Source organism: Sarcophilus harrisii, chromosome 1 (genome assembly GCF_902635505.1).
Source record: "Sarcophilus harrisii chromosome 1, mSarHar1.11, whole genome shotgun sequence".
In the NCBI taxonomy this organism is placed as follows: Eukaryota; Metazoa; Chordata; class Mammalia; order Dasyuromorphia; family Dasyuridae; genus Sarcophilus; species Sarcophilus harrisii.
Window position 1 is genome coordinate 551,382,466 of NC_045426.1, and position 26,021 is coordinate 551,408,486.

A 26,021-nucleotide genomic window follows, 5' to 3' on the forward strand; every position below is an offset into this window, starting at 1 on the left:
GTTAATATTCATAGATATAAAAACTGACTTTAAGTACCTCTGCTACTTTCTACCATTATTACAAAAATGGAACTTTTAGATTAAAGGTCATTTGGAATCTCAGTGTTGACGTGAGGATCAAAAGATAATGTAGATGGGGCAATAGATAAAGAACCAGCCCTGAAGTCAGGACTTGAGTTCAAATCTGAACTCAAAACACTTAACCCGTCTTAGCTGTGTGACCCTGGGAGCAAGTCACTTAACCCCAAATTGCCTCAGCCAAAAAAAAAAAAAAAAAAAAAAAAAAAAAAAAAAAAAAAGTAATGTAGGTAAAGGACTTTGCAAACATTAAATCAACTGTGTGTATGTATGTATGTATGTATATATATATCTCAAAGCAACCCATGAAAGCTAATTTGTGTTTTGTGTGTACATGCACATGCATGTGAATAAAAAATATATATATATATATATATATGTGCGCAATTAATTATCTTTGTTTCTTGGGTTGCTTTGAATTCATCTCCCAGTTATCCTACTGATGAGTCTCTCCACACAAGATCAGGTTAATCCATGGATTATAATCTTTGGTTGGGTATAGATTTGAAACCTTTTCAAAATGGTAGCATCTGCTAGAGAGTGTGTGCTGCTGGTATAGCTTTTGAAAATCTAGGGTCCTCTTTGTGTCAAAAAGAAGCACATGCACAGATATTCTCAACAAGAGTCCTATTTTATTAAGATACACAATATTAAAAATTACAGTAAATACATTGTGAATTGCTTCTTAATTTTGTATGCAAATAGTTTTGTGAACATGGACAAGCCATCTAATCCTTCACTTTTCTCAAATGTAAAATGACTTGGATGTCAGCATAGATCCTGACTGATAAGATGCAAAAAGCCTAAGAATTTTACTGAAATATTTTTGCCTAATTGGTGAGCACAGATCAGATAACTTGGAGACCATCAGGTCTTAACTATCCATCACTACTACCATTACTGTCCTGTGTCATGTTTGATAGCTTGGATCAATTAGAGATTGAAGTTAATATTGTGGACCATACACTTCGAGATTTTTTTATATGGTCTGGTCCCCTATTTTAAAACCTGGATTCATTTATCTTTTAACATCCATTTCCAATATGGTATATTGCACCTAACTTTGGCCAAGTCATTTGAAAATAAAATCCCCAAAGTTCTTACCAATAAAGTAGGGATATCTGTCCTACTTACCACATAAGGCAACTGTGATGAATGAGAAAACATAAATAAACTTCAATGAATAAAACGATGTGCCATATAAATAACTATAAACTTGGGTCCCTTCAGTTATGTGAGTATATTCTCTTGTTTATACATGAATCTAAAATGCTATCTGAAAGTAGCTGCCAATTTCATTAATAGAAATTCAGAGTCAAGGATCACTATATTAGAAGACTCAGCAGTAAACAATAAAGTATTATTTCAACAAAGTATATAAAGTCCTATAGTTGATTGATGTAGTAATAGTCTTCAACCTGGACTACCCTGGGATTGTTTTTTTTGTTTGTTTTTTGGTTTACCAAGAACTATCAAGGCTAGGTTAGCTAAACCACTAACATTATCTAATAAACTGATTAGACTAAAAGCAATTTTCAAGTAATTCTAGGACTAAGAATCAAGATTTCAAATTATTCGAGGACCAATGAATAAACCCACCATTTATTCATTGTATCTTAAGGATTTTAGACATCTACATTATTTAGTTACTTTCCAATTTTATTTATTTTATGTAAAGTCAGTTTAAAATGAAACAGTTGAAAGAAACATGATAAAGACAAACCACAAAAGCATCAAGTACAATATCTAACAATTATCACTTTGAACACTGAAGAGGCAAAATAACCATTTATACACATTCCTCATAACCTCGAAAAGATGTGATATTATCTTTGTACAAAAAGGTACTATAATAAAACACAAGTCTAATTCAATGTAAACCTAACATCAAGCAGCAGGTTGACAATGTTTTGCAGCACACCACACAGTATTTACTGTCTAAGTAGCCACAGCAGCAGTATTTGGTGAATGAGCTGCATAGCATTAAGCTTTTGGATATGTTAAACATTCACCATAAAATAAAAGTCAGCAAGTACTTATTAACATATTTTTATTTAAACCCTCTACTAATAGTTTTAAAAGAGAACAAAACTCTTTATGCTTTCTAGGTTCAAAACCATAATTTATCTAATCATTGAAAGCAGATAATACCCAGTGTTTAATCTAGACTTCATAGCAAAAACCTATTTCAATAACTGCTTTGTACAGTATGTATTGTGATTGCTGTTCATGTTATTGAGGCAACTTAAAATAAGGAAATATTTGAAGTCTGGCAAACAAAAACCTAAAATTACATTCACTAAATGGGGTATAACACTAAGGCATACTTTTTTTTTTTTTTTTTAAGACATGCCACTTTTTAAAGATTATACCATTGATTTAGGTGATCTGTATTTAAGATTTTTCTTTTGTTAAAAATAAAAAGATGAGCTATGTTTCGCATTTTACAAAATGTATTTTGGTAAAAATGTCAAGATATTCTAAAAGCATAATATGTTCTTCAGAACTCTAGATTTCATGAAGTTCTACACTTGTACTATAATAGAACCTTGACATGTTTTTGTGAACTTACAGTGCAGTCTGATACAGTTAAGTGTCACAGGACACTGGCCAAAAGTCTCTGAACTGGTTCTCTCTCATATTCCTGTAATGCATTTATATCTTCATTATTAAGTTCATTAGAAAAATTTCAAATTCTAAGAGTACTAACATTAGCTTACTATAAAGATCAAGAGCATCATTTAACAGTGTTATTCAAAGGATTAGTGTTATTGGCATCTAGTTCACAGCATTGCAACTGATTTGGCTAATCTTCATTCAAATAACTACCTAATCTACAAAGTTACACATATCCCTTTTAGGCAGAAGGAAGAGGAATATTTGGGGATAGAGTCAAGGAAAGACAAAGTTTCGAGTTCTTAACTACAGAATTACTCTCCATAGTACTATACACTTGATTGAAAAAAAATTAGTTCTAGAATCAGCATCTGTTTTCTCATGAAATTGAAGTTTGGTTCAAAGTCACTATCATGCTCAACATACAAGAATTCAATTAAGAATTATATTCTGATTTACATATTTTACAGCAACAAAACTTTTGAAACTTGAAAATGATTAGAGGTTATTCCTACTGCACTTCTTAAAAATTTCTTAAAATACAGTAGAAGGGGTGAATTATTCAGATAAAAAAAAAATTGCCAACAGAATTAGAAAGTATAATACTCCACACTAAGCATATAAGATTTGCTATCTATTTCTCTTTCCATTTCATTTAAGAAAAAAGGCTTAAAATGTGTTCTGAATGCTTAAAAGCCGTTTTATGTTCTAATATAGATGTATGATACTTCCTTTAAAAATGGATAGTTCGGGGGTGGGGGGGAGGTTTACTTATGAAAAAAAAAAAAAGCTAGGAAAACAATTAAGTTTTTAAGTTACACTGTGACCTCAGAAATCTGAATATCTTAACATCTTGAAGTAACAAACCAATCAACATCAGCTTATAGCTAGAGGAATTTTATATTACCAACATCAGTGATTCCCTTTCCACAAAATTATACTGACAAACTAAATACTGTATAACTGAAGGATAAGCCTCCTAATAACAAAGCTAACCCAAAAGTAGAACAGGTAGCTTTAGGAGATAGCAAGGCCAATTCAATTTTTATGACAATGAGGAAGGCAAGAGTTGGAATATCAATACTTTTGTGAATTCCCGCCTTCTAATCCAATATAAAAAAGGTCAAGTACCTAAAAAGTATAACCCTGAAAAAACTAAACATAATTATAACATAAGGGTCTGAACATAGTATCCTCCCTTACCATTCTTCTCTTCCCCTCTCTCCCCCCAAAAATACTTGATGTGGAAGCAATTATTTTGGAATGATAGTTCTATTATTTTCAGGGAAGAGTCAAGACATTCATTCTACAAATAATACTAGCAGGGAAGGAAGCTTACTAGCTATTTAGTGTTTCTCAGCTAAGTATGGTCAATGCAGAATTTAATTATTAGAATTTAATTATAAAAATTTCAATTTAATCATTCTTTTCTCAGAATTAAGGGTTCTATTAGGGCGATTATTTTACTGCTTCCCTTGTGCTTTACACAAGTCACCCCTCAAATGTAGGATTAATGATTTGTATGTTTACCTGTTCAGAAAGAGTGTTTTGACACCAGTAATACAAAAAGTACGACATCAACCAAGGGATTATCTAAACAAGGCAGATTGTCCCAAAACAAATTCCAATCTTTCCCCCAAGGTTTGGGATAATAAGTCTTTGGATCAGATCTTCTTTCAAAATTCCTGAATAGCCACAATAAAAAAAATGCAATTTAATTACACTGACAAAACTTGTATACAATATTCAGGAATCATTAACTGCACCATTAAAGAAGTATACCACCATCATGAAACATGAACTACCCAAATAATTCCACAAAACTATAAAAGATTAAAGCAGGGTGAAGTTTTGTAAAAATTGAAAATAACTAGTTTGAAAGGAACAAGAAAGAAAATATTTGGTACCAAACATGTAATATAAAAAAGACATTATATAGTGGGGTGGATATGTTATTAATACTTGAACGAGGCAAGTGACAATTGAGGAAAATAAACAGTGAAGATAATTAATCCATAAACCTTTTTATCTGTGGCAAATACCATGTCTAAAGTTCTTCTAAGACAAACATGGAAGTCTAGTAACAATCGCTGTACATGTATGCAAGTTTTAATTCTTTCTACCATTATCTAACCTTCTTTTCTCTCACACACACACAAAAAAAAGACCTTTGCAATCATCTCACTGTATTTTAAGGACTACTATCTCCACAACTAATGAATTTAGCATGAAGTCCTTCCATATAAAAGTTGTAATCTAAGAAATAATTTCCAGGTAGGTGATCAAGGGTTTTTTAATAAATCACATAGAAAAAAAAATATATTTTTAAAAGAATAATCAATAAAGTTTCAAACTAAGTTTGCTAATAAATAATTTTTGTACTATAAAGAAAACTACTTGATGCCTTTTACATTTACCATAGTCAGACTAGTAGAAGGAAATAAATCAAAGAAACAGGAAGTGGTACACATGGCTACTTTTTTAAGATGGAAAAACTTGCAATGGTCTAGTTTGGTTTTTATTCCCTTTATTTCTATATGGCTTTCATGCAAACCTCTTCTAATTGCCTAAAGTAGTTTTGAAAATCCAAGAATACAAGTTCTTTAATCAGAATCTCAATAAATCCTACACCATTCAGTCACATAGAAGCAACCACCTTTCATCATTTCTTAAAGAGAAATGCCCAGGTGCTGCTATGTTAGGTCGAAGTTTCTTCTACAGGTGGCCTCCGATGCCAGACAGTTTTGGATCTGATCCTCTGGGGAGTGGGTGGAGTCTCCGGCTCTGCTTCCGACTCTGAAGGCTCATTATCTCCCTGTTGGGATCCTGTGTCTCCTATTAGCTCTCTGAGGAACTTGAATTTGGACAAAAACAGATGCCAAACGACATACCAACCTGCAGAAATAAACATTTTTTTTAAATTATTGCATGAAATACCATCAATTTAGAATAGAATGATTTCTGAAATTTTGAGTTAAGATTTCCTTTTAATTTCAAATTAACAAACTAGTTTCTTTTACCTAAAAACAATGGAAGATTAAAATAACTAAGAGCACAAACTAGTCCTAATTAAAAAAAAAAATACCCCATACTAAGTGGGCCACTAGGTGGCACAGTAACATTTACTAACTATGTGACCCTGGGCAAATCACTTAACCCCAACCCCCTTCCCCCTAAAAAAAAAATTATAAATGAATGAATAAAATTACTAGCTATATGACCCTTGGGTAAGTCACTTAACCCCCCCATAAAAAAAGCCTTGTATTTTGGGCAAGCCGCCCCCTCCCCCAAATATAAATAAATAAATAGCCATGAAAAACTTTATGAGCAAAACTACAAAACACTTTCCACACAAATTAAGTCTGATCTAACTAACTGGAAAAATATTAAATGCTCTTGGATTGGGTGAGCAAATATAATAAAGATGACAATACTACCTAAACTAATCTATTTATTTAGCGCTATACCAATCAGACTTCCCAAAAACTATTTTGATGACCTAGAAAAAATAACAACAAAGTTCATATGGAAAAATAAAAGATCAAGAATTTCAAGGGAATTAATGAAAAAAAAAATCAAATGAAGGTGGCCTATCTGTACCAGATCTAAAATTATATTATAAGGCAGCGGTTACTAAAACTATCTGGTATTGGCTAAGAAATATACTAGTTGATCAATGGAATAGGTTAGGTTCAAAGGACAAAACAGCCAATAACCTTAATTATCTAGTGTTTGACAAATCCAAAGACCCCAGTTTTGGGGATAATGCATTATTTGACAAAAATTGCTGGGAAAATTAGAAATTAGTATGGCAGAAGCTAGGCATTGACCCACACTTAACACCGTACACCAAGATAAGGTCAAAATGGGTTCATGATCTAGGCATAAAGAATGAGATCATAAATAAATTGGAAGAGCATAGGATAGTTTACCTCTCAGACCTGTGGAAGAGGAAGGAATTTATGACCAAAGAAGAACTAGAGACCACTATTGACTACAAAATTGAAAATTTTGATTATATCAAATTGAAAAGTTTTTGTACAAACAAAACTAATGCAGGCAAGTTTAGAAGGGAAACAATAAACTGGGAAAACATTTTTACAGTCAAAGGTTCTGATAAAGGACTCATTTCCAAAATATATAGAGAATTGACTCTAATTTATAAGAAATCAAGCCATTCCCCAATTGATAAATGGTCAAAGGATATGAACAGACAATTTTCAGATGATGAAATTAAAACTATTACTACTCATATGAAAGAGTGTTCCAAATCACTATTGATCAGAGAAATGCAAATTAAGACAACTCTGAGATACCACTACACACCTGTCAGATTGGCCAGAATGACAGGGAAAGATAATGCAGAATGTTGGAGGGGATGTGGGAAAACAGGGACACTGATACATTGTTGGTGGAATTGTGAATACATCCAGCCATTCTGGAGAGCAATTTGGAACTATGCCCAAAAAGTTATCAAACTGTGCATACCCTTTGATCCAGCAGTGTCTCTACTGGGCTTATACCCCAAAGAGATACAAAAAAGGGAAAGGGACCTGTATGTGCCAAAATGTTTGTGGCAGCCCTGTTTGTAGTGGCCAGAAGCTGGAAAATGAATGGATGCCCATCAATTGGAGAATGGTTGAGTAAACTGTGGTATATGAATGTTATGGAATATTATTGTTCTGTAAGAAACGACCAGCAGGACGAATACAGAGAGGAATGGCAAGACTTACATGAACTGATGCTGAGCGAAATGACCAGAACCAGGAAATTATTATATACCTCAACAGCAATACTGTATGAGGATGTATTCTGATGGAAGTGGATTTCTTCAACAAAGACAAGATCTAACTTAATTTCAATTGATCAAGGAGGGACAGAAGCAGCTACACCCAAAGAAAGAACACTAGGAAATGAATATAAACTGCTTGCATTTTTGTTCTTCTTCCCAGGTTATTTATACCTTCTAAATCCAATTCTCCCTGAGCAACAAGAAAACTGTTCGGTTCTGCACACATATATTGTATCCAACATCTACTGTAATCTATTCAACATGTATAGGACTGCTTGCCATCTTGGGGAGAGGGTGGAGGGAGGGAGGGGAAAAATCGGAACAGAAGTGAGTGCAAGGGATAATGTTGTAAAAAATTACCCTGGCATGGGTTCTGTCAATAAAAAAGTTATTTAATTAAAAAAATAAATAAAAAGCTGTGACTCTGGGCAATTAACTTAATTCCAATCCCCCCAAAAAAATCCAGGATGGAAGGAAGGAAGGGAGGGAGGGAGGCAGGAAGGGAGGAATGGTGCTAGGAAAAGATTTCCAACTTCACAGTCCCAAGATTCAAAATGAAAATATTTTTGAAAGTCCTTATGCTAAACTTCTAAACTAATTTTGAATTTGCAAAGATTCAAAGCAATATAATTCAGCCCAGCATAAATCATTTCCTACTCCTGGTTAAATTTAAAAATATTTAAGAGTTTCCACCATGAGAAAATATACAGGATACATTAACAAAGCTAGGATACTTCATACAGCAATTTCCTAGATTATTTTGAAAATATCATATAGAGACCAAAGTTTTGCTGAAGTTAGGTAGCTTTGGATAACATTGAATACTGTCTAATCTATTTTCATATGTTAATGTCAAATCTAAATCTGATAGCTAGTAGTTTGTTTTTTTAATCAGACAATATAGAATTTCTTAACTCCTTTTGGTTGCTCTGAAACTAACAGTAAACAAAAGCTTCCAAAAGTTTTTTCTTGCTATTATTTTTCTGATCTTGTTTACTTGAAACTACCCAATTTTACACAAAAGGCTTGAACTATTGTATAGTTCAATAATTGGTACTTTTGTAAGAAATTTGAGTAGCACCTGGATTTTCCTCATATATTCTTTAAACACACCTGCAAGGATGCTCATATAAATGGCAATTTCTGACATGGTCATACTTTTAATATCAGGTTCTTCACACATGTAATAATTATGTCCTGAACAAAGGATTAGTATGAATAGCTTGATGCTAATGTTATAGTGAAATATCAGGCCTCAACATTATATGACACTCAAAATTATCTTCAAGTTTTCATAATTAATATTAACTAAACTATATTCTATGCTAATGATTCAAATTTTATCTTACCCTAATCACTCTCCTAATAAATGTTGGTCTTGTATCCTCAACTGCCTATTGGACATTTCAAACTGAAGTCCAATAGACACCTAAACTCAAACATGGCCAAAACTGGTCTCATCTTTCCAAACCCTCCCTGATTCCAAACTGTCACATATACTACCATCCTCTCAGTTATCCAGATGTGAGAACTAGGTTGTAACTCCTCACTCTCCCTTACTTAAGTTTAACCTCACCCCACCCACATCCAGTCTATTGCTAACCTCTATTGATTTTATCTCTGTAATATTCCTCAAATATACTCCTTTCACTTCTCTGACACTGCCACCATTCTGGATACAGAACCTCATCTCATATCTGGACTACTACAATATCTTACTGAATGGTCTTTGTGCCACCAATTTCTCCCCATAAAGCCATTAAGTATTAAAAGACTCCAAATTCAACATCCCCTCAAAACCAGACTATATCCAACTAATTAAGAAGCAGGAAGTAAAGTAAAACTCTGCTTCTGAGGCTCTTTTTATCCTACATCCTACACTGTAATTTAGTTAATTATATAATTCTTCTACATATCAAAGTTCTATGGTTCTACCGATTCAGATCACAATTCTTTACACTTCTAAATAAAAATTCCCACATGGAGGTGGTGAACCTTTCTGACCACAGCTTATTTGTCCATCAGTTGATCTGACAAATCCCATTCCAGCTCTGTAAGACCCACAAGAATTTATATTGCAAAAGCATAGCTCAAGGGCACCATGCCAAGATAAGATTTTAGAGAAGATTTATTTAGGGACCATTAAAAGTTACTGGGATGTTGTTCCACAACAAACATTTTTGTTAGGGAAACATTCATCAAATAATTTGTCATCTCACAAATGAAAAGGGCAATGGAAAATCATGCAAAATGTTACTGTTTTAATAAATTCTTGACTGAAAAATGTCTTATCAATTTACTCCCTGTTGAACCAAGACCTCAATCTAGATTACTCATCTAAAATCACAGCCTTAGTTCTCTGTTTATTTTCCCTACAACACTAATAGTCACAAAGGAGTGGACGATGCTACCTAAAATTTAATTCATCCAATATTTAGCCCTTTAAATAGGTTCCAGCAAGTACAAATCAATTTCAAATAAGATAAATTTGAGAAAGTCTGAAGGAGTTTACAAGGAAAGAGCAGTCTCTAGTTATTCTTTACAAATTTAAAAGGTGCAGAGCCCATGGAACAAAAACCTTAATTTATAACTTTAGGTCAACAACTATCATTTTTCCTGGAGAGAAAGCTCTCTGGCGAGTTCTCCAATTTTCTTCTCTCTCAAAGTAGTGACACAAAAAGTAAATCAGATTCCCCGAGATAGATTTTTCATGCTGGAAGACAAGATATGATGCAGATTTTCTGTGCTGAAAATAGGAAGACCATTGTCAGCCCATGCACCATTTATCATCTATGCTTTTTCGGTTACTCTGGAATTTCCTTCTGGCTACAAAAGAAGTATTCCTCATCCTTTTAAAGCAAACTCAGAATCTGAAGATGCAAAAGAAGTTTATGCTTCTAAACCAGAAAAAGTCAGTCAATACTGAAAATTGAGATAATCTTGTGCAAGGGGACTACAAGAGTGTTATGGAAGAGTCAAAAACCAAGCAGAGATCAAAACAGACAAAAATGTCAAAGTAAAAGAACTGAATTTCTTATAAAGAGGGAAATGAATTTCTTATAAAGAGGGAAATGTCTTAACCAAAGGCTACTACATAATAGCAGCAAGCCTTTATATACACAGTGCTTTACAATTTGCAAAGAACTTAGAAATATTATCTCATTTATCCTCATAACAACCCTGGAAGGAAAGAGGTATTAGGAAAATCTTATAAATAAGGAAATTAAGGCAGAGGTTAAGGATCATAGGGTCATAAAACTAATAAATGTCTAAAACCACATCTAAACTCAAGTTTTTGTGACTATCCTGAACCACCTGGCTTAGACTAGTGGTTCATAAAGAAACACTAAAACCCTTCAAAACACTAAAGGCACCTCACCTCACCACCACTTCATATTTTTGAGAGTCATACACAAAAGTTATGTCAAATCTAGGAGGGAATGCCTAGCATAGAATTCAAATCACAATAGCATCTTACTGTGCTAAAAGTTCTATGGACTAATGGCTTAAGAGAACTACAGACTATTCAAATTTCTCAGAATTTGAACTGACTATTCAAATTTCTTACTTTGTCTATAGCAATCTTTTACTCTTTTCTAATTTATTTTATCATCTGTCTTCAATCCATAAATATCAAAGATCACTGGCCTGTGTTAAGTTCTGGCCTACAAACAAAATCCTAAAGTAGTTCAGTTGGCATAAACATTTGTTAAGTGCCTACTATATGCCAGGGACTATGTTAAGCACTGAGAATGTACTTATGAGAAAGAAAGGCAGTCCCCTGTGCTCAAAAAGCTTTCAATCTAAAGGATAACAAACAAAAGGAAGCTAAAAAACTGGAGGAAAGAAGGAGGGGATAGAAAGGATGTATCCAACATAGGAAAATGATGGATAGGTCCAAAGGAGTGCAGCTGAGTAGAAAACAGATGGCTGGCCCAGACACTCTCCTAATAATGGAGGTTTTGAGAGGAGCTCTCCTTCCAATCAGAGGGATCTCAGGGACAGAGATTATTGATGAGGTGTGAATCCCAAGGCTGATGAAATCTTCTAGATGATGAGGTTACTAAGGATATGATGAAGTGAAAAAAGAAAGGTTCTGGGTGGAAAACATAGGAATTATTTGGCTAAGAATATTCAGTGAGGTTGTCCTAGATAGCTGAGGGGAGGGAGGGAGGGAGGGAGGGAGGGAGGGAGGGAGGGAGGGAGAGAGAGAGAGAGAGAGAGAGAGAGAGAGAGAGAGAGAGAGAGAGAGAGAGAGAGAGAGAGAGGGGTAGGGGGGAGGGAGGAGAGAGAGGAGAGTGTGTAGAAAGGGATGCACACCCTTCTTCTCCAAGTGTACTTAATGTGTATTTATCACATTCTTCAACATTTGTGATTTAATTTAGGTTTTCACTCCAAAAGTTAGACTGCAAAGTTTAAGAAAAAGGTCTGTCATATTTTTTTTTCATATCTCCATTTCCCAAAGGTTAAAAATAATTTCACATTTCCATAGTACTTGAAGGGGACAGTTCAAGTATTTTCATTTCACAAAAGATGCAGACACTGAAAGGTTGCACAATTAAGTGCTTCACTGAGTCTCAAAAAACTGAAAAATCCAGGTATCCTGATTCTAAGTCTATACTTTTTTCCATGACAGTATCTTACCCTAGCCTATGAAGTTATCTGTGAATGTTCTGTGTGCACTAAACAACTTTCTCTTCCTTCCTCAACCATTTCAAATCTTCCCCTCTGGCTCCCTACTCCCCATCAATCTGGTGATCTTGACTCTTTGTTTAGAAAACTGAGATCAAATCAAGCTGCTTCTTTTCTCATTCTCTTCCTGAAAATGTCTTAACACCTACCCTTGTATCCACCTTTCTCCAATATCCAGCAAAGAGGTGGCCCTTCTTGTAATACCAAAATCTCTCCCATTCTTAAAACTTTTACTAGACTATATCATCCCTCCCCCTCAAATTTAGATATTTCTTTTAATCAGCCAAACTTCTAAAAAACTTATTGGATTGTCACTTCTCTCACTCACTTTTTAATCCAGTTTCCCTACCTCATCAATCCACTGAAACTGCTCTATCCAGTTACCAGTGACCTCTTAATTGCAGAATCTGATGGTCATCTCAATTCTCACTCTTCTTGATCTATCTGCTACATTTGACACTGCTACCCACTCTCTGCCTGGATTTTTGTTATGATTTTCTGGTCTGCTTCCTTTTCAATGTCCTTTGTTGGCTCCGTAGCAACTTCATACTTATAACTGTGGGTGTTCCTCAAGGTTCTCTTCTCCCCCTACATTGACCTTCTTGGTAATTTTATCAGTACCCATCAGTTTAAATATATTTGTACAGATAACTTAAAGGTTTTTACTCCAGCCCATCTCTTCTGTACACTTCAGTCTTGCATCAACTAATTGCCTATTGAATATTTCAAAATTAATGTCCCCTCCTGTAAACTTCCCCATTTCTGTCAAGGCAAACCACAACCCATTTTTTTTTTTTATTTAATAGCCTTTTATTTACAGGATATATGCATGGGTAACTTTACAGCATTAACAATTGCCAAACCTCTTGTTCCAATTTTTCACCTCTTACCCCCACCCCCTAGATGGCAGGATGACCAGTAGATGTTAAATATATTAAAATATAAATTAGATACACAATAAGTATACATGACCAAAACGTTATTTTGCTGTACAAAAGAATCAGACTCTGAAATATTGTACAATTAGCTTGTGAAGGAAATCAAAAATGCAGGTGTGCATAAATATAGGGATTAGAATTCAATGTAATGGTTTTAGTCATCTCCCAGAGTTCTTTTTCTGGGCATAGAGCTAGTTCAGTTCATTACTGCTACATTGGAAATGATTTGGTTGATCTGTTGCTGAGGATGGCCTGGTCCATCAGAACTGGTCATCATATAGTATTGTTGTTGAAGTATATAATGATCTCCTGGTCCTGCTCATTTCACTCAGCATCAGTTAGTGTAAGTCTCTCAGGCCTTTCTGAAATTATCCTGTTGGTCATTTCTTACAGAACAGTAATATTCCATAATATTCATATACCACAATTTATTCAGCCATTCTCAACTGATGGACATCCATTCAGTTTCCAGTTTTACCACTACAAAGAGGCTGTCACAAACATTCATGCACATACAGGTCCCTTTCCCTTCTTTATAATCTCTTTGGGATATAATCCCAGTAGTAACACTGCTGGATCAAAGGGTATGCACAGTTTGATAACTTTTTGAGCATAGTTCCAAACTACTCTCCAAAATGGTTGGATTCGTTCACAACTCCACCAACAATACATCAATGTCCCAGTTTTCCCGCATCCCCTCCAACAATCATCATTATTTTTTCCTGTCATCTTAGCCAATCTGACAGGTGTGACCCAGTAAACAGGGGAAGTTGAGGATTTCAGTGCAGGGAAAAGGATTGTGGATGCAATCTGGTAGAGAAAATGGTAGAGGAAGGGATCAAGTGTACATGTAGGGATGTTGGCTCTGATAAGAAAGATTACTTCTCTGATAGACACTAGGGAAAAGACAGACTGACCATATTAAAAAGTCTTGAAATGAAGAGAATGGAAAAAGAACTCAGTTCCAATGGCCTCAATTTTTCACTATAGTACTAAAGTACAAACAAAACACGATTCAATAAGCTATTTGGTTTTATTTTCAGGTGGGTTAGAGTTTAATAAATGAGAATAAGACTTCAATAGAATTAAATAAAGGAGTCTAAATTGAAACAAAGGGATCATTTGCTTTATGACAGAAGCCATTAAAAAGCTTCTCACTGAAAAGTCTTTATAATTTGATCAATTTTTCAAAATATTTTATTCACTTTAATCAGATCTTTTTTACCCTCCCATTCTAAAAACAAAATCCATTACATTTTAATCAACCAAAACAATTTCCATGGCCATGGCCAAAAAAAATTTTCTGCATTCTACAATGTTGAGATTTTTACTGCACTTCCTCTTCAAAGACACAAAACAGAACATTTTCTACATCTGTTTAGAGCAGTTTGTAAAGTGGAGCCCATTACTCTGCAATATATCACTATATCATCTTGGCTACACAATCTCTATAGTTTGATCTCAATTTTACACCACTGTACCATTTAATAAGTCAAATTTGAGACCTTTTCATTTCATTCTCATTAAGGTAATATACAAACAACTCTGCCTGGAATTTAGTTTAATCCCCTGTAGAGAAAAGGTCTTAAGAAAAGGATTCAAAAATCCCTATCAGGTTGGCTATATTTTAAATTTTTTAACAGAATGAAAAAACTTCTTTGGGCTCTCATATTATAGCAAATAAAAGATGAAAATACCAACTTACTATACCTAGTTCTATGCTTTGGTAGCACAAACCATATAGCAATATTATTAAGATTTGATTAATTTTTTTGAGTTGTCTCTTCACAAAAAATGACACAAAGCATGATTACAAAACAAAATTCTTAGGGACTGAGCTACTCTGGTTAAATTACTTTTCAGATAAACTAAACTATACACAATTTTTTTGAGGTTTGTTTTTTTTCCACCCTTCAGATCAACAACCATTTATTTAAAAATCTATTATGTGTCAGGCATGATGTTGGGCACTAGGGATACAAGAATGAAACAATCTATTCAAGGGACTTGGATCCAATGAGGAACACAAAAAATACACCCATAAGTATATATAGAATATGAGGAATAAAATGATTTTAAAAAACACCCCAGGATATTAAATACCTTGAGAAGTGACTTTTTTTTTTTAATAAATTTGGCTCAGTTCCCTAAATATTTGAGATATGAGGGCTTTATTAGAAACGTGCTATAGTTCTTCCTTGCCTAGTTTTCTGGTTTTTTTTTCCCAATTATGGTTGCATTTGTTTTGTTTGTGCAAAAAGTTTTAAATTTAATTTTGTATAATCAAAATATATATTTACTTCCTGTAATCCTATTTTATTTGGTCAAATTTTTCTGGTGTCCATAGATTTGACAAGTGCATTTTTTTCAAAGCTCCCCTAATGCACTTATGCAATCACCTTTTCTGTCTAAATCATTTATCCATTTTGACCTTATTAACTTATGATGTTAGATGCTGATCTGATATTTCTGCTAAACTGTTTTCTAATTTTCCCAGCATTTCTTGTAAAAAAAAATTAAGTTCTTGCCCCAAAAGCCTAGATCTTCAGATTTATCAAATACAATTACTACAGTCATTTACTACTATGTAATGTGAATCTAATAAATTCCAGTGATTCACTACTATACTTTTTAGTCAGTACCAGACCATTTTGATGATTTCTACTTTATAAGATAGTTTGAAATCTAGACTGAAAATCTAGATTGAAATTTTAATTTAAATTAACTTTAATTTAATTTAAAATTTTTGCAACAATATTCATTAGGAAAATTGAACTATAATTTTCTCTCTATTCTTGATCTCCCAGATTTGGGTATCAAAATCATATTCTTTTACATTTTTTTCATTGAATCAATGAAATAATTCATAATCTTCACCTTTTCTTCTTCCAGATGAATTACTTTTTCTAGCTCTATATAACAATTCTTTGATAATTTTATTGCTTTGGCACTGAAGTAAATTAACTTTGGCAGAAATATAATTTTTAATATATTGGTCCGGTCTACCCTGAACAATTTATATTTCTCCAATTGTATACATCCATCTTTATTCATCTGAAGTGTTTTGTAATTGTGTTCTATAATTCCTGGGTTTGTCTTGGCAGATAAACTCCCAAATATTTTATATTTGCAGTTATTTTAAATGGAATTTCTTGCTGCTGGATTTAGCTGTTAAATATTATATATATGACATACATATATCATATATATATAAAATAATAAATAATAATTTAAGTGGCTTTATTTTATATCCTGCAACTGCTAAATAAATTGTTAATGTAAAAATGTATAATAGTTTTTAAGTTGATTCTCTGTAAGGTTTGATAAATGGACTATCACATCATCTATAATGAATGATTGTTTCATGTCTTCATTGCATATTTTTATTCCTTCAACTTTTCTCTTTCTTGTCTTATTGCTATAGCATTCCGGATACAATATTGAATAACACTGGTAATAACGGACATCTTTGCAACAGTCCAGATCTTACTGGAGTTAATTTATCCCTATTATAGACAATGCTTGCTTTAAACTTTAATAAATGCTTGTCGTTTTATGAAAAGCTTCATTGATTCTCATGCTTTTTCACAGGAATGAGTGTTATGTTTTGTTAAAAGCCTTTTCTAAATATATCAATATAATCACATGATTTTTAGTGTTTTTATATGTCAATATGGTCAATAAAGCTTACAATTTTCCCAAGTATTAAACCAGGCCAGCATTCATGGCACCAATCCCTTTGGTTATAGTATATGATCTTTGCATATATTGCTATTATCTCCTTACTAGTATTTTACTTAAAATTTTTGCATCAATATTCATTAGGGAAATTGAACTATAATTTTCTCTATTCTTGGTCTCCCAGATTTGGGTATAAAAATCATATCTGTGGCATTTACTGATTTTTCCAAAAATTTATATAGTATTACAGTAAATTATCCCTTAAATATTTGGCAGAATTCACTTGTAAATCCATTTGATTCTGAGGATTATTTTTAGGGATTTCACTTATGGCTTTTATAATTTTTTTTAAGATGGAATTATTTAAGTATAATATTTCCTCTGTTAATCTAGGCAATTTATGTTTTTGTTAATATTCATTCATTTCACTTAGACTGTAATTTTTACTGGTATATAATTAGGCAAAATAGCTCCTGATAATTTATTTAATTTCATCTTCATTGGTGGTGCAAGCTTTTTATTTTTTATATTAATAATTTGTTTTTTTTTTGTTAAATAGCCAATAGTTTGTTTTATAAATTTTTCTCATAAAACTAGCTCCTAGTTTTATTTTTTAGTTCAATGGTTTTTTTCTTCCAATTTTACAAATGTTGGTATTTAATTGGGCAATTTTGATTTGTTCTTTTTCTAGCTTTAAAAAAACCTTTTCTTCCAACTTCCTAAATAGTCTTGGAATGGAAAAATGTCTCAACCCCAATTTTTTTTTCTGGCTCTGCTGCTCTATTATTCTACTGGAGATGTTATTTTAAAGTTGTTTGGGCAATGTTGGGAGAGTTTAGCTGTAGTACTTCCTCTACTCTGCCATCTTGGGTCCACCCAAAAGAAATCAAATTTATGTTGAAAACACCATCCTACTAAGTCAGTCACCTGCTCACATTGAGCTTATTGTAGTACTCAAGAGATGCAAAAGAAGGGAAGAGGTTATTAGTTGCCAAGTCTTATTAATTCTATCTTCATAATACCTCTTCACCTCTTCTCTAATTCACAAAGCCAACTGTTCTAATTATTTAAGGTCCTGTTCACCTTCACTATTGTAAGAGTCCTAACTATTCTGTTTCTCAAATTTACCCTGAATAAATCATCTTCCACATAGCTCCCAAATAAAAAGTTGTAAAATAAAACTGAGCAAATCACACTTTCACTTTGAACAAAAAATCTTGAGTGGCTTCCTTTAAGTCTAAATCTTTATTTACTAAACTTTTTTGACTAAAATAAATACAAAATTCTTATCCTGGCTTTTAAAGCTGAACACACTCTAGCTTTCCTTCATTTGGATACCTTTCCTTTATTTCATTAACCTTCTTCATCCACTCTGTTGTAGAGAAACGGATCTGCTCACTTTCTATACAGAACTCTCCAATTTACACAACTATGCTTTTTCACAAATGGTAGCCCACATTTAGGACATGCTTCATCCTCACTTCCAATTACAGAATCTCTTAGCTTCCTTTAAAACCCTTTCCCAAAGACTATTTCTGATCTACCCCTCTTCCCCAGTGTTTAGTACTATTCTGTTCCTTAGTGTTTATCAGTGTGAATATACAGAGTTTATAGAAGTGGAAGAGATATATAGATATGTGTATTATATGGGGCAGGTAGGTAGAACTTCAAATTCTTCAACAAAGTAGTTCTCACTCCTATTTTCAATCATGCGTTTAGCATTAGTTTGTCGTCAGTATGATAGCTGATCTTGATGCTGTTTTTGCCTTTGTTAAAGGTGTCTGACGATATCACTTATCTCTTCCTACTGAATGAAGAATCCATCTCTCTAAAATTCACATGTACTTTACTTTTGATGTAGTATTAAATGCTGCCTTCTTAGAGATGAATGAACTATCCTGCTGGTAAACCCCATAGAGTGCTTGTTTTTCATTTAACAGCTTCTGAATTTCCCCATCATTTTCATCAAATCTTGATATTTCCAAGTGTTCTGGCCCAGATGAATAAGTGATGTACTGTACACCAAATCTCTAAAAGCTGCCCCCTCCTTTGCTACTCCACTGTTGCCAAACTTTTCCTTCGACTGTTCCTGCTCAGCAAACTCCTTTTGGGAGGCATACAAGCTTGCTGACTAGATTAGCTTTTATTTCAAAAAATATGCCAGCTTCACAGCATGCTCCATCACTGCAATAGTTCTAACTTTGGTAAGTTAGCCTTCATATGCTAGCTCTCTTTCACGCACAGCTGCTATTTGGATGTAACACCTGCTGAATTCTCTTGTAACAAGAGTTGATTGTCTTTCAAGTCTACTGAACCTCTTGTGTTGTGTGGGTTATAATCTATTGATATTTACCATACTAGTAATTGAAACTAATAACTTTTTATAATGTATTAACTCATTTAAAAAGAAACTCATTAACATTATGAAAAATACTCACTTTCCAAACAAAAAAAATTTAGTGACAAAAATACATTTACATATTTTTGCAAATCTTTTTAAGGTCTGGCTTAATGAACTTACTTAGGTTCACATATCTGTTTCTACACTATATATCTATTTCAATATATTGTTTGGGCTGAGGTATATGAAGCAAATCTGGCTTCATGCAAATGGGAAAAAAGGATAAATACTTTGATAGGTAAAAAAACATTAGTGTTTTTATAAAAATAATTTTGACCTCACAGATCACAATTTGAAAAAGTACAAATCTAAATACACATTAAAATACTTGTTCAATGAATAGATTTATATAAAGCTAAAAAATAATACATTTTATAGAATGTAATGTTCCACATGAACTGAATTTACATAGAAATTGATCACAACATATTAAATGCAAGACAGAAATGAAATATCTGCCCACATACAAAATTAATTCCTAACCTTCCTAAAATCTGTATTTCAAATCAACATAAAACAATGACCAAATCTACATTACCTTACACTGGTCAGTAATGCAAGTTGATTCAGGAAAGGAAAAAAAAATGACTCTTTAGAGCCCCTCTCCCACCCACTCATAAATGGAAACCAAATCAAGGTCTAACCTATCTTCTCAGAGCCTGGCATAGAGAATGGCATTAATTGCTGGGCACTAATAATGTACACCTTCTTTCCATAAACCTTTCATACTACCTCAAATATACATACTATACACACACACACAGAGCTTAAATATGGCCTTAATAATACACTAAATCCAAACACTTTAAAGTATGATTGATGGGCACTTAACTATAAACTTTAAGATATCAAAGAAAAGGTCCTAGAACACAATCTATTATACCAATCGGCAGTTAAAGAGGTAAAGCATCAAGGTTGCTAAGTTTTGTTATACTTTCCTCATCCAATTTTTTATTTTTATTTAAGAGCTCACTAAATATCAGAAACTTGAACAGAATCTGATGATAAAATTAATTGAGAAGTCTTTCCTTTTACTGGAAACCTAATGTTTACTTTATACAGAGTGTAAATGGGATGTGTTTATTTGGGAGGTGGGATAGGGGTAGGAATGGCTCATATTGCCCAAATGACTGAAGACCAGTTTAATAATTCATAAACTGAATTCTACCTCCAGTAGAACCTATTTAGAAACTAAATTGAAATCAAAAGGTTGCCTGATGAGAATCAGCAAGGATTTCACGGGGGGACTAATTTGAGTCCAGTAATTAAAGATGGCTATAAATCTCTTCAGGTTATCCTTTTTCTGGGTATCAATCTACTCTTTCAATTATTCTTATTATATTATCATTTTCATCATCGAATACTTTAAAAAGGAAATAAAATTCCCTAATCTTTTACACTCTGTCTTACTCCTTTAATGCTTCAATTAATAAGGGTGAGTCTCCAAGCACAGGTTATTACTTAGTGTTTCAACAGGTAAAGTGTTTTGTGCTCATCAACATACTAAACCTTTACACAGGAGAGATATAAAGAAGACTATGTTCAATTGAAAATAGAAAAGCTATTTAGTATATAATTTAAATAACAATATTTCCAAAAAGGAAGGTCTATTTGAGGAACAAAATAAATGTACCATTGTACATTATATATTTAAATCACAAAAAAAAATCTTGTCATGGACTCTAGAAAAACAGTAGCAATTAAAACTATTTCTCTTAAATAAGTCTCAGAACCATTTTCATGTGACTATGAAATAATCTATATTGTTCTTCAAGTGGCATTTTGAGCCAAGTATACTCTCAGGTAGTATGACCTATAAATACAAAATATTTAGGAAAAAAAAAAAAAAAGGAGCTAGGTGAGGCAGCAGATAAGAGTACTGGGCCTGGAGTCAAAAAGACTCATTTTCTGAATTCAAATTTGGTCTCAACACTTAAAAACTGTGCAACTCTGGGCAAATCATTTAAGCCCATTTGCCTCAGTTTCCTCATCTGTAAAAATGAGCTGGAGAAGGAAATGGCAAACCACTCCAGTATCTTTGCCAAGAAAACCCCAAATGGAGTCATGAAGAGTTTGACATGACTGAAAAAAATATAGGAAAGTAAGTTTTTACCCTCAATTGATGAAGCATTTATTAGATGATTACTATGTGCTAAATATGAGGAAAAAATCCCTGATCTCAGTAGTTTATATGGATAAAAAAAAAGGAGTATAATATGTATTTTAAAAATATAATAAAAGATATATAAAAAGTAATAGGGAGGGTAAAACCAGCACCAAAAGAATCAAAATAGAAATTTTTTATATGGAATAGCACTTGTGTTGAGTTACAAATTCTGAAGCAGAATAGACTTGTCCAAAAGTTCTCTCAGATGAATGATAGAACCTCAGGTATCACACACAATAGCAATAGATAAGTTTGGCTAGAATCTGAGAATGTATGAAGGGGAATAATGTTTAAAGAGGTTAGAACAATGAACTAAAGCCCAAGTGTGAAAGGTTTGAAAAGTCAAATCAAGTCTCTATTTTTTTCTTAGAAGCAGCGGGGATAACAAACTTAAGACTTATGCTTTACGAATATCAACTTGACAGCTGTGTGCAGGAGGGACCTAACAGGAGACAAGGCAGACAAAAAAAATTAATTAGGAAGAAATTAGTCCAATAGTCCAAAAGAGTGGTGTTGAAGATATGAATGACGGTGATAACCATGAGGGACATGAACTGATGTAAGTGATATAGAGGACAAAATGACAAGATGATTTCTAGATCTAACCTGGTGAATGGAAAAATAGCTGCACTCTAGGAAGGTAGAACTTTATGGGATAGAGAATGAATCTGCTTTAGACATGATGAGTATAACTTTATGAATTATGCAGCTGGAGAGGTCCAATGGACAGTTTGTGATAGAGTTCAGAAAATATTGTTAACTTTCTCTGAGGTAATCATTGAATTCATTTCAGGTGATGGGATTACAGAGCAGAGACTAATAACCTGAAGGCTGTGAGTTGGAATCTTTACAAAGTGTTAAGACATTGGAGTTGATTTGATCTTAGAGATATTTTGGGCCAGAACTTGAAACAAGGTACTAAGTGGAACTGATAGAAACAATGGTTAAATCTAGTTTAGCACTGAGTTAATCCTACAACAAATAATGGTTTTCCAGTGATATAATGATGGGTGTGTATTCAATGCACAGCATATAAGCAAGAAGCTCTCAGGGCCACAGACACTCTGGAAGAAAACCTACAAGCCCTATCTTCGAGGCAAGAGAGATTCATTGCATCTTCTACCTTGGTGCTGGGTGGAGGCTGAAGAAAGCAGAGAGATAGGCCTCAACTAACCGGGCTAATTTGGAAGGAGAAATAAACGTTTGCATTTTTACCAGCTGGCTGCATTTTGGAGTAATGATTGATTTCAACTGAGACTAAGGCTGCCTCTAGAAAACCTTCACAGCTGTGAACTTACTATTTTGATAACTATATTTCAATACAATTGGTTTATTCTGTAATCCTACATATTTTATTTTATTGATTTAAAATATTAATGATTTAAAATATTAATACTAAGAAGAGGTCTATGGACTTACCAAAAGTTCTATGACACACAAAAAAGTTAAGAACCTTCTATCTTAGAGATAAGAGGGCCCAGGACAAGGCATAGGAAAGAGAATTCTGATTAATCTTTGAAAGGAAACCAAGAAACAGAATCATCCGACAAAAGCAGAACTAGAACTACTGTGATCAAGAAAGAAAATAAGAACATAACCTAAATAAAACTTGATAAGCATTCTCAGTTTACTACAAACATATTTCCTTATATTGCACTTTGTAGATATGGCTCATATTGTGTCACATTTTGGAAATTCTCATAATATTTCAAATGTTTTCATTATTAATGTTATGGTGATCTAAGATCAGTGATCTTTGATGTTTACTACAAATGTTTGGGAAGCCACAAACCACGCCCCTGTTAGACACAACAATATTGAAATTAGACCAATTAATAACTCTACAATGACCTCCAAGTTTTCTAATGAAAGGATGTAGTAAACTTCATTGTTGTCTTATTTATAAAATATTGCCACAAACCACCCCAACCTTCAGTAATGACCAACCTGATTAGTTAACAGCCATCAACACTAAGGCAAGATCCTTTAGTAGCAAAGATTTATGACTCCCTGAAGGCTCAGATAATGGTTAGTATTTTCAGAAAAATGAAGTATTTCTTAATTAGGATAGGTACTTTTTTTAGACACAATACTGTTGCAAATACATACTTAATAGACTATAACAATATAATGTAACATAATTCCTATAGTACTGGGAAACCAAAAAGAGTGCGACTTTATTTTACTTTAGATAATCCAATTGTTACATAAACTTTAAATTTATGCTCCATTGTTTTGCAAATATTCATTTATAAGAGATCACTGGAGACCATGTTTTACTATCTATTTCCTAATTTTCATTGTCATTCAGGAACTCTTCTAGGACACCAAAGTCACTTTGTAAACATTAGGTATCAGCACTGGTCAAAAAGAGTCTAAAATTGTGCTAATACTTAACCAAGAACAAAATTTAGCCAGGTTTCTGAAGAAAAACATCAGCACAAACATCAGCATTATCACCAGATTTAAGCTGGATTTTTCTGACCTTCATATTTAAAAGCCCTTTACAATGAAATTTAACACAAGCTACATTTTAAATCATCTTTGCAAAACATTTAAGATTTGTTTGGAATACTATTTACAATTCAAACTGAAGTTAACAAATTTTAAAGGTATAACTCCTGTTACTAATACTTATCACAGGAAAATAAAGGTCATCCACATTATAATGCTGCCAAAAAAAAAAAAAAAAAAACCCCAACACTTATTAGCTACCTATAAAAGAAATGAGGAAACAAATCACTTCACCTTCAAATAAGACAAAGGTCTTAAAAAAAAAAAAAAAAAAAAAACTAGTCATGACCAATGTGTTAATTTCTTTGGTTGACTGTTCTAATTTGTCAAAAAAAAAAAAAAAAAAAAAAAAAAAAAAAAAAGAATGAATGGTTCTAATTCGAGAATGGGAGAAGGAACAACTGGTGTTTAAAATTTTTTAAAACATCAATGAGACATTTTAAATAATCTAGATTAGAATACGGTTGAGTGAACACTCGGCACCTCCCCAAATTAGATATCCAGCTGGGTCTGGCGATTTATGGCTTGTGTGACTGGGCAAGTTCTCTAAGGGCCTCAGTTTCTTCATTTAAATCAATCAACTTGCACTCATCTAATTAATGAGGCATCTACCGTGTGCCACACAGTCTAACAAGATGCTGAGGCTATGAAATACATCCTGCAAAATAAGGAAAGGGAATTGGGGGGGGGGGGGGAGACGGGGGGAAATAAAGGGGTTAGAGCAGATCTGGAGACAGCAGGGGATTCTGGCGGAGGTGATGGGGGAGCCGGATCGGATACCAAAAAGGGGCAGGGGACCCTTAAGGTGGGGGAGGGGCATCAGTGGCCTGGAGAATGGGAAAAAGTAGGAGTGAATGGAACCGAGGGCTCTGACAAGTTGAGGGCATTACAGGCTGTCTTTTCGGTGACAGCTCCTGCAGAAAAGGGAGAGCGCTGGCCCAGCTGACCCGCCGCAAGGCTCCCCTTCAAGCTCTAAAGCCAAGTGAAGTGCAGCCACATCTAGTCTCGGTATCCCCAAGTTCACGAGGCTCCTGCAGCCCCGCCAACTCAAGAAAGGGAGGGAAAGCGAGTAAGAGGTCCGCCGGCCCCCTTCTCTCCCCCGCAACCCCTGCCCCAGAGGTCCGCAGCAGCATCGTACACTCTGCCTGGACGCTAAGCCATGCCGTGCCGCTTTGTCGGTCTAACTACACTTGCATGTTGCCCTTCACACCCCCCCACTCCCTGGTTAGACTGGGGGCTCGCAAGGGCAGAGACCACATCTTCGTCTTCCTTTGCATCGACCCCGGCGTTCAGCACGCGTGAAGCGCTTAATGGTTGCCGCGTCAGAACTAACATGCCCAAAGTACCCCAACAGCTCGCGGGCAGGAGGGGGTGACCACGCGGGGGGGGGGGGGGGGGAGGGCGGCTGGAAGCCCAGGCCCTCGGCAGCCCCCTCCCCCGCCCCCCGCGGGCCGCGCGTCGCACTCACCGCACAGCATGAAGAGCAGAACGCAGAGCAGCGTAGCTACGATCACCAGCAGGGTCAACCCCACGCTCTGCCACATTTTGGAGAGTCAGGGGGCCGGAGGGAGGACGGGAAACGCGCACAGCGGGAGGCGGGGGCGGACGGACGACGAGCCCGCGCCCCAAGTCTCTTCGTCTTTCTCAGGGGCTCCTACTCCTCCGCATGGAGCCGCGGGATGGCATGAGGACCAACAGCTTCCTCAGCAGCGCCCCCTACGGGGCGGGCAGCTCCTGCTCCGAGGCGGGGCTGGAGGAGGCGGGGGGGAGGGGGAGTTAAGAATAATCGAGTCTGCAGGCTGGGGTGGGCAGGGGTGGTCCGCGGCAGAGTAGGGAGGGCGGAGGAGCAGGGCAGGAGGGTGAGCGGAAGGTAGCTTTAGCGCCCCCTACCCCCTCATCGCTTCGGCGAGTCCGGGACCCCGCGCCGCAGGGGGTCATCGGCCTGACGCTCTTCCATGGCTGCCGGGTTAAGCACAGCGGGTAGCGATCAGCGTGCGAGGAGGAGGGAAGGAAAGGGACCCAAAGCAAAGAAGGAGACAGCGGCCGTTACCCGCCGCCCCGCAGCTGCTCGGGCAGCTCTTGATCCTCTGGGGGCTGCCGTAGCTTTTCAACTCCGCTCCCCCTCGCGGCGGCTCGGGACAG

The 26,021-nt window shown here is 34.9% G+C and overlaps 1 protein-coding gene across 2 annotated transcripts; it reads right to left on the reverse strand.

The window, feature by feature from the left end:
* Positions 1-1,060: 1,060 nt before the first annotated feature.
* SMIM13 (small integral membrane protein 13) lies at positions 1,061-26,021 on the reverse strand. 2 transcript variants are annotated; one of them, XM_023496342.2, is made up of 3 exons: positions 25,930-26,021; positions 25,348-25,629; positions 1,061-5,589 (listed from the first exon to the last, which is right to left on the reverse strand). In XM_023496342.2, exons 2-3 carry the CDS (start codon positions 25,421-25,423, stop codon positions 5,393-5,395), a joined length of 273 nt encoding a protein of 90 aa, XP_023352110.1. In that variant the 5' UTR covers positions 25,424-25,629; positions 25,930-26,021; the 3' UTR covers positions 1,061-5,392. The 2 variants fall into 2 exon arrangements, with proteins under 2 accessions (XP_023352110.1, XP_003760233.1); XM_003760185.4 differs by having other exon boundaries at positions 25,348-26,014.

Excerpts from the sequence above, each read along its gene's own strand:
- SMIM13 (XM_023496342.2), bottom strand. The coding sequence starts at position 25,423 with ATGTGGCAGAGCGTGGGGTTGACCCTGCTGGTGATCGTAGCTACGCTG. Across the intron at positions 5,590-25,347 it reads TCTGCTCTTCATGCTGTGCG|GTTGGTATGTCGTTTGGCAT; the intron begins GTGAGTGCGACG and ends TTATTTCTGCAG.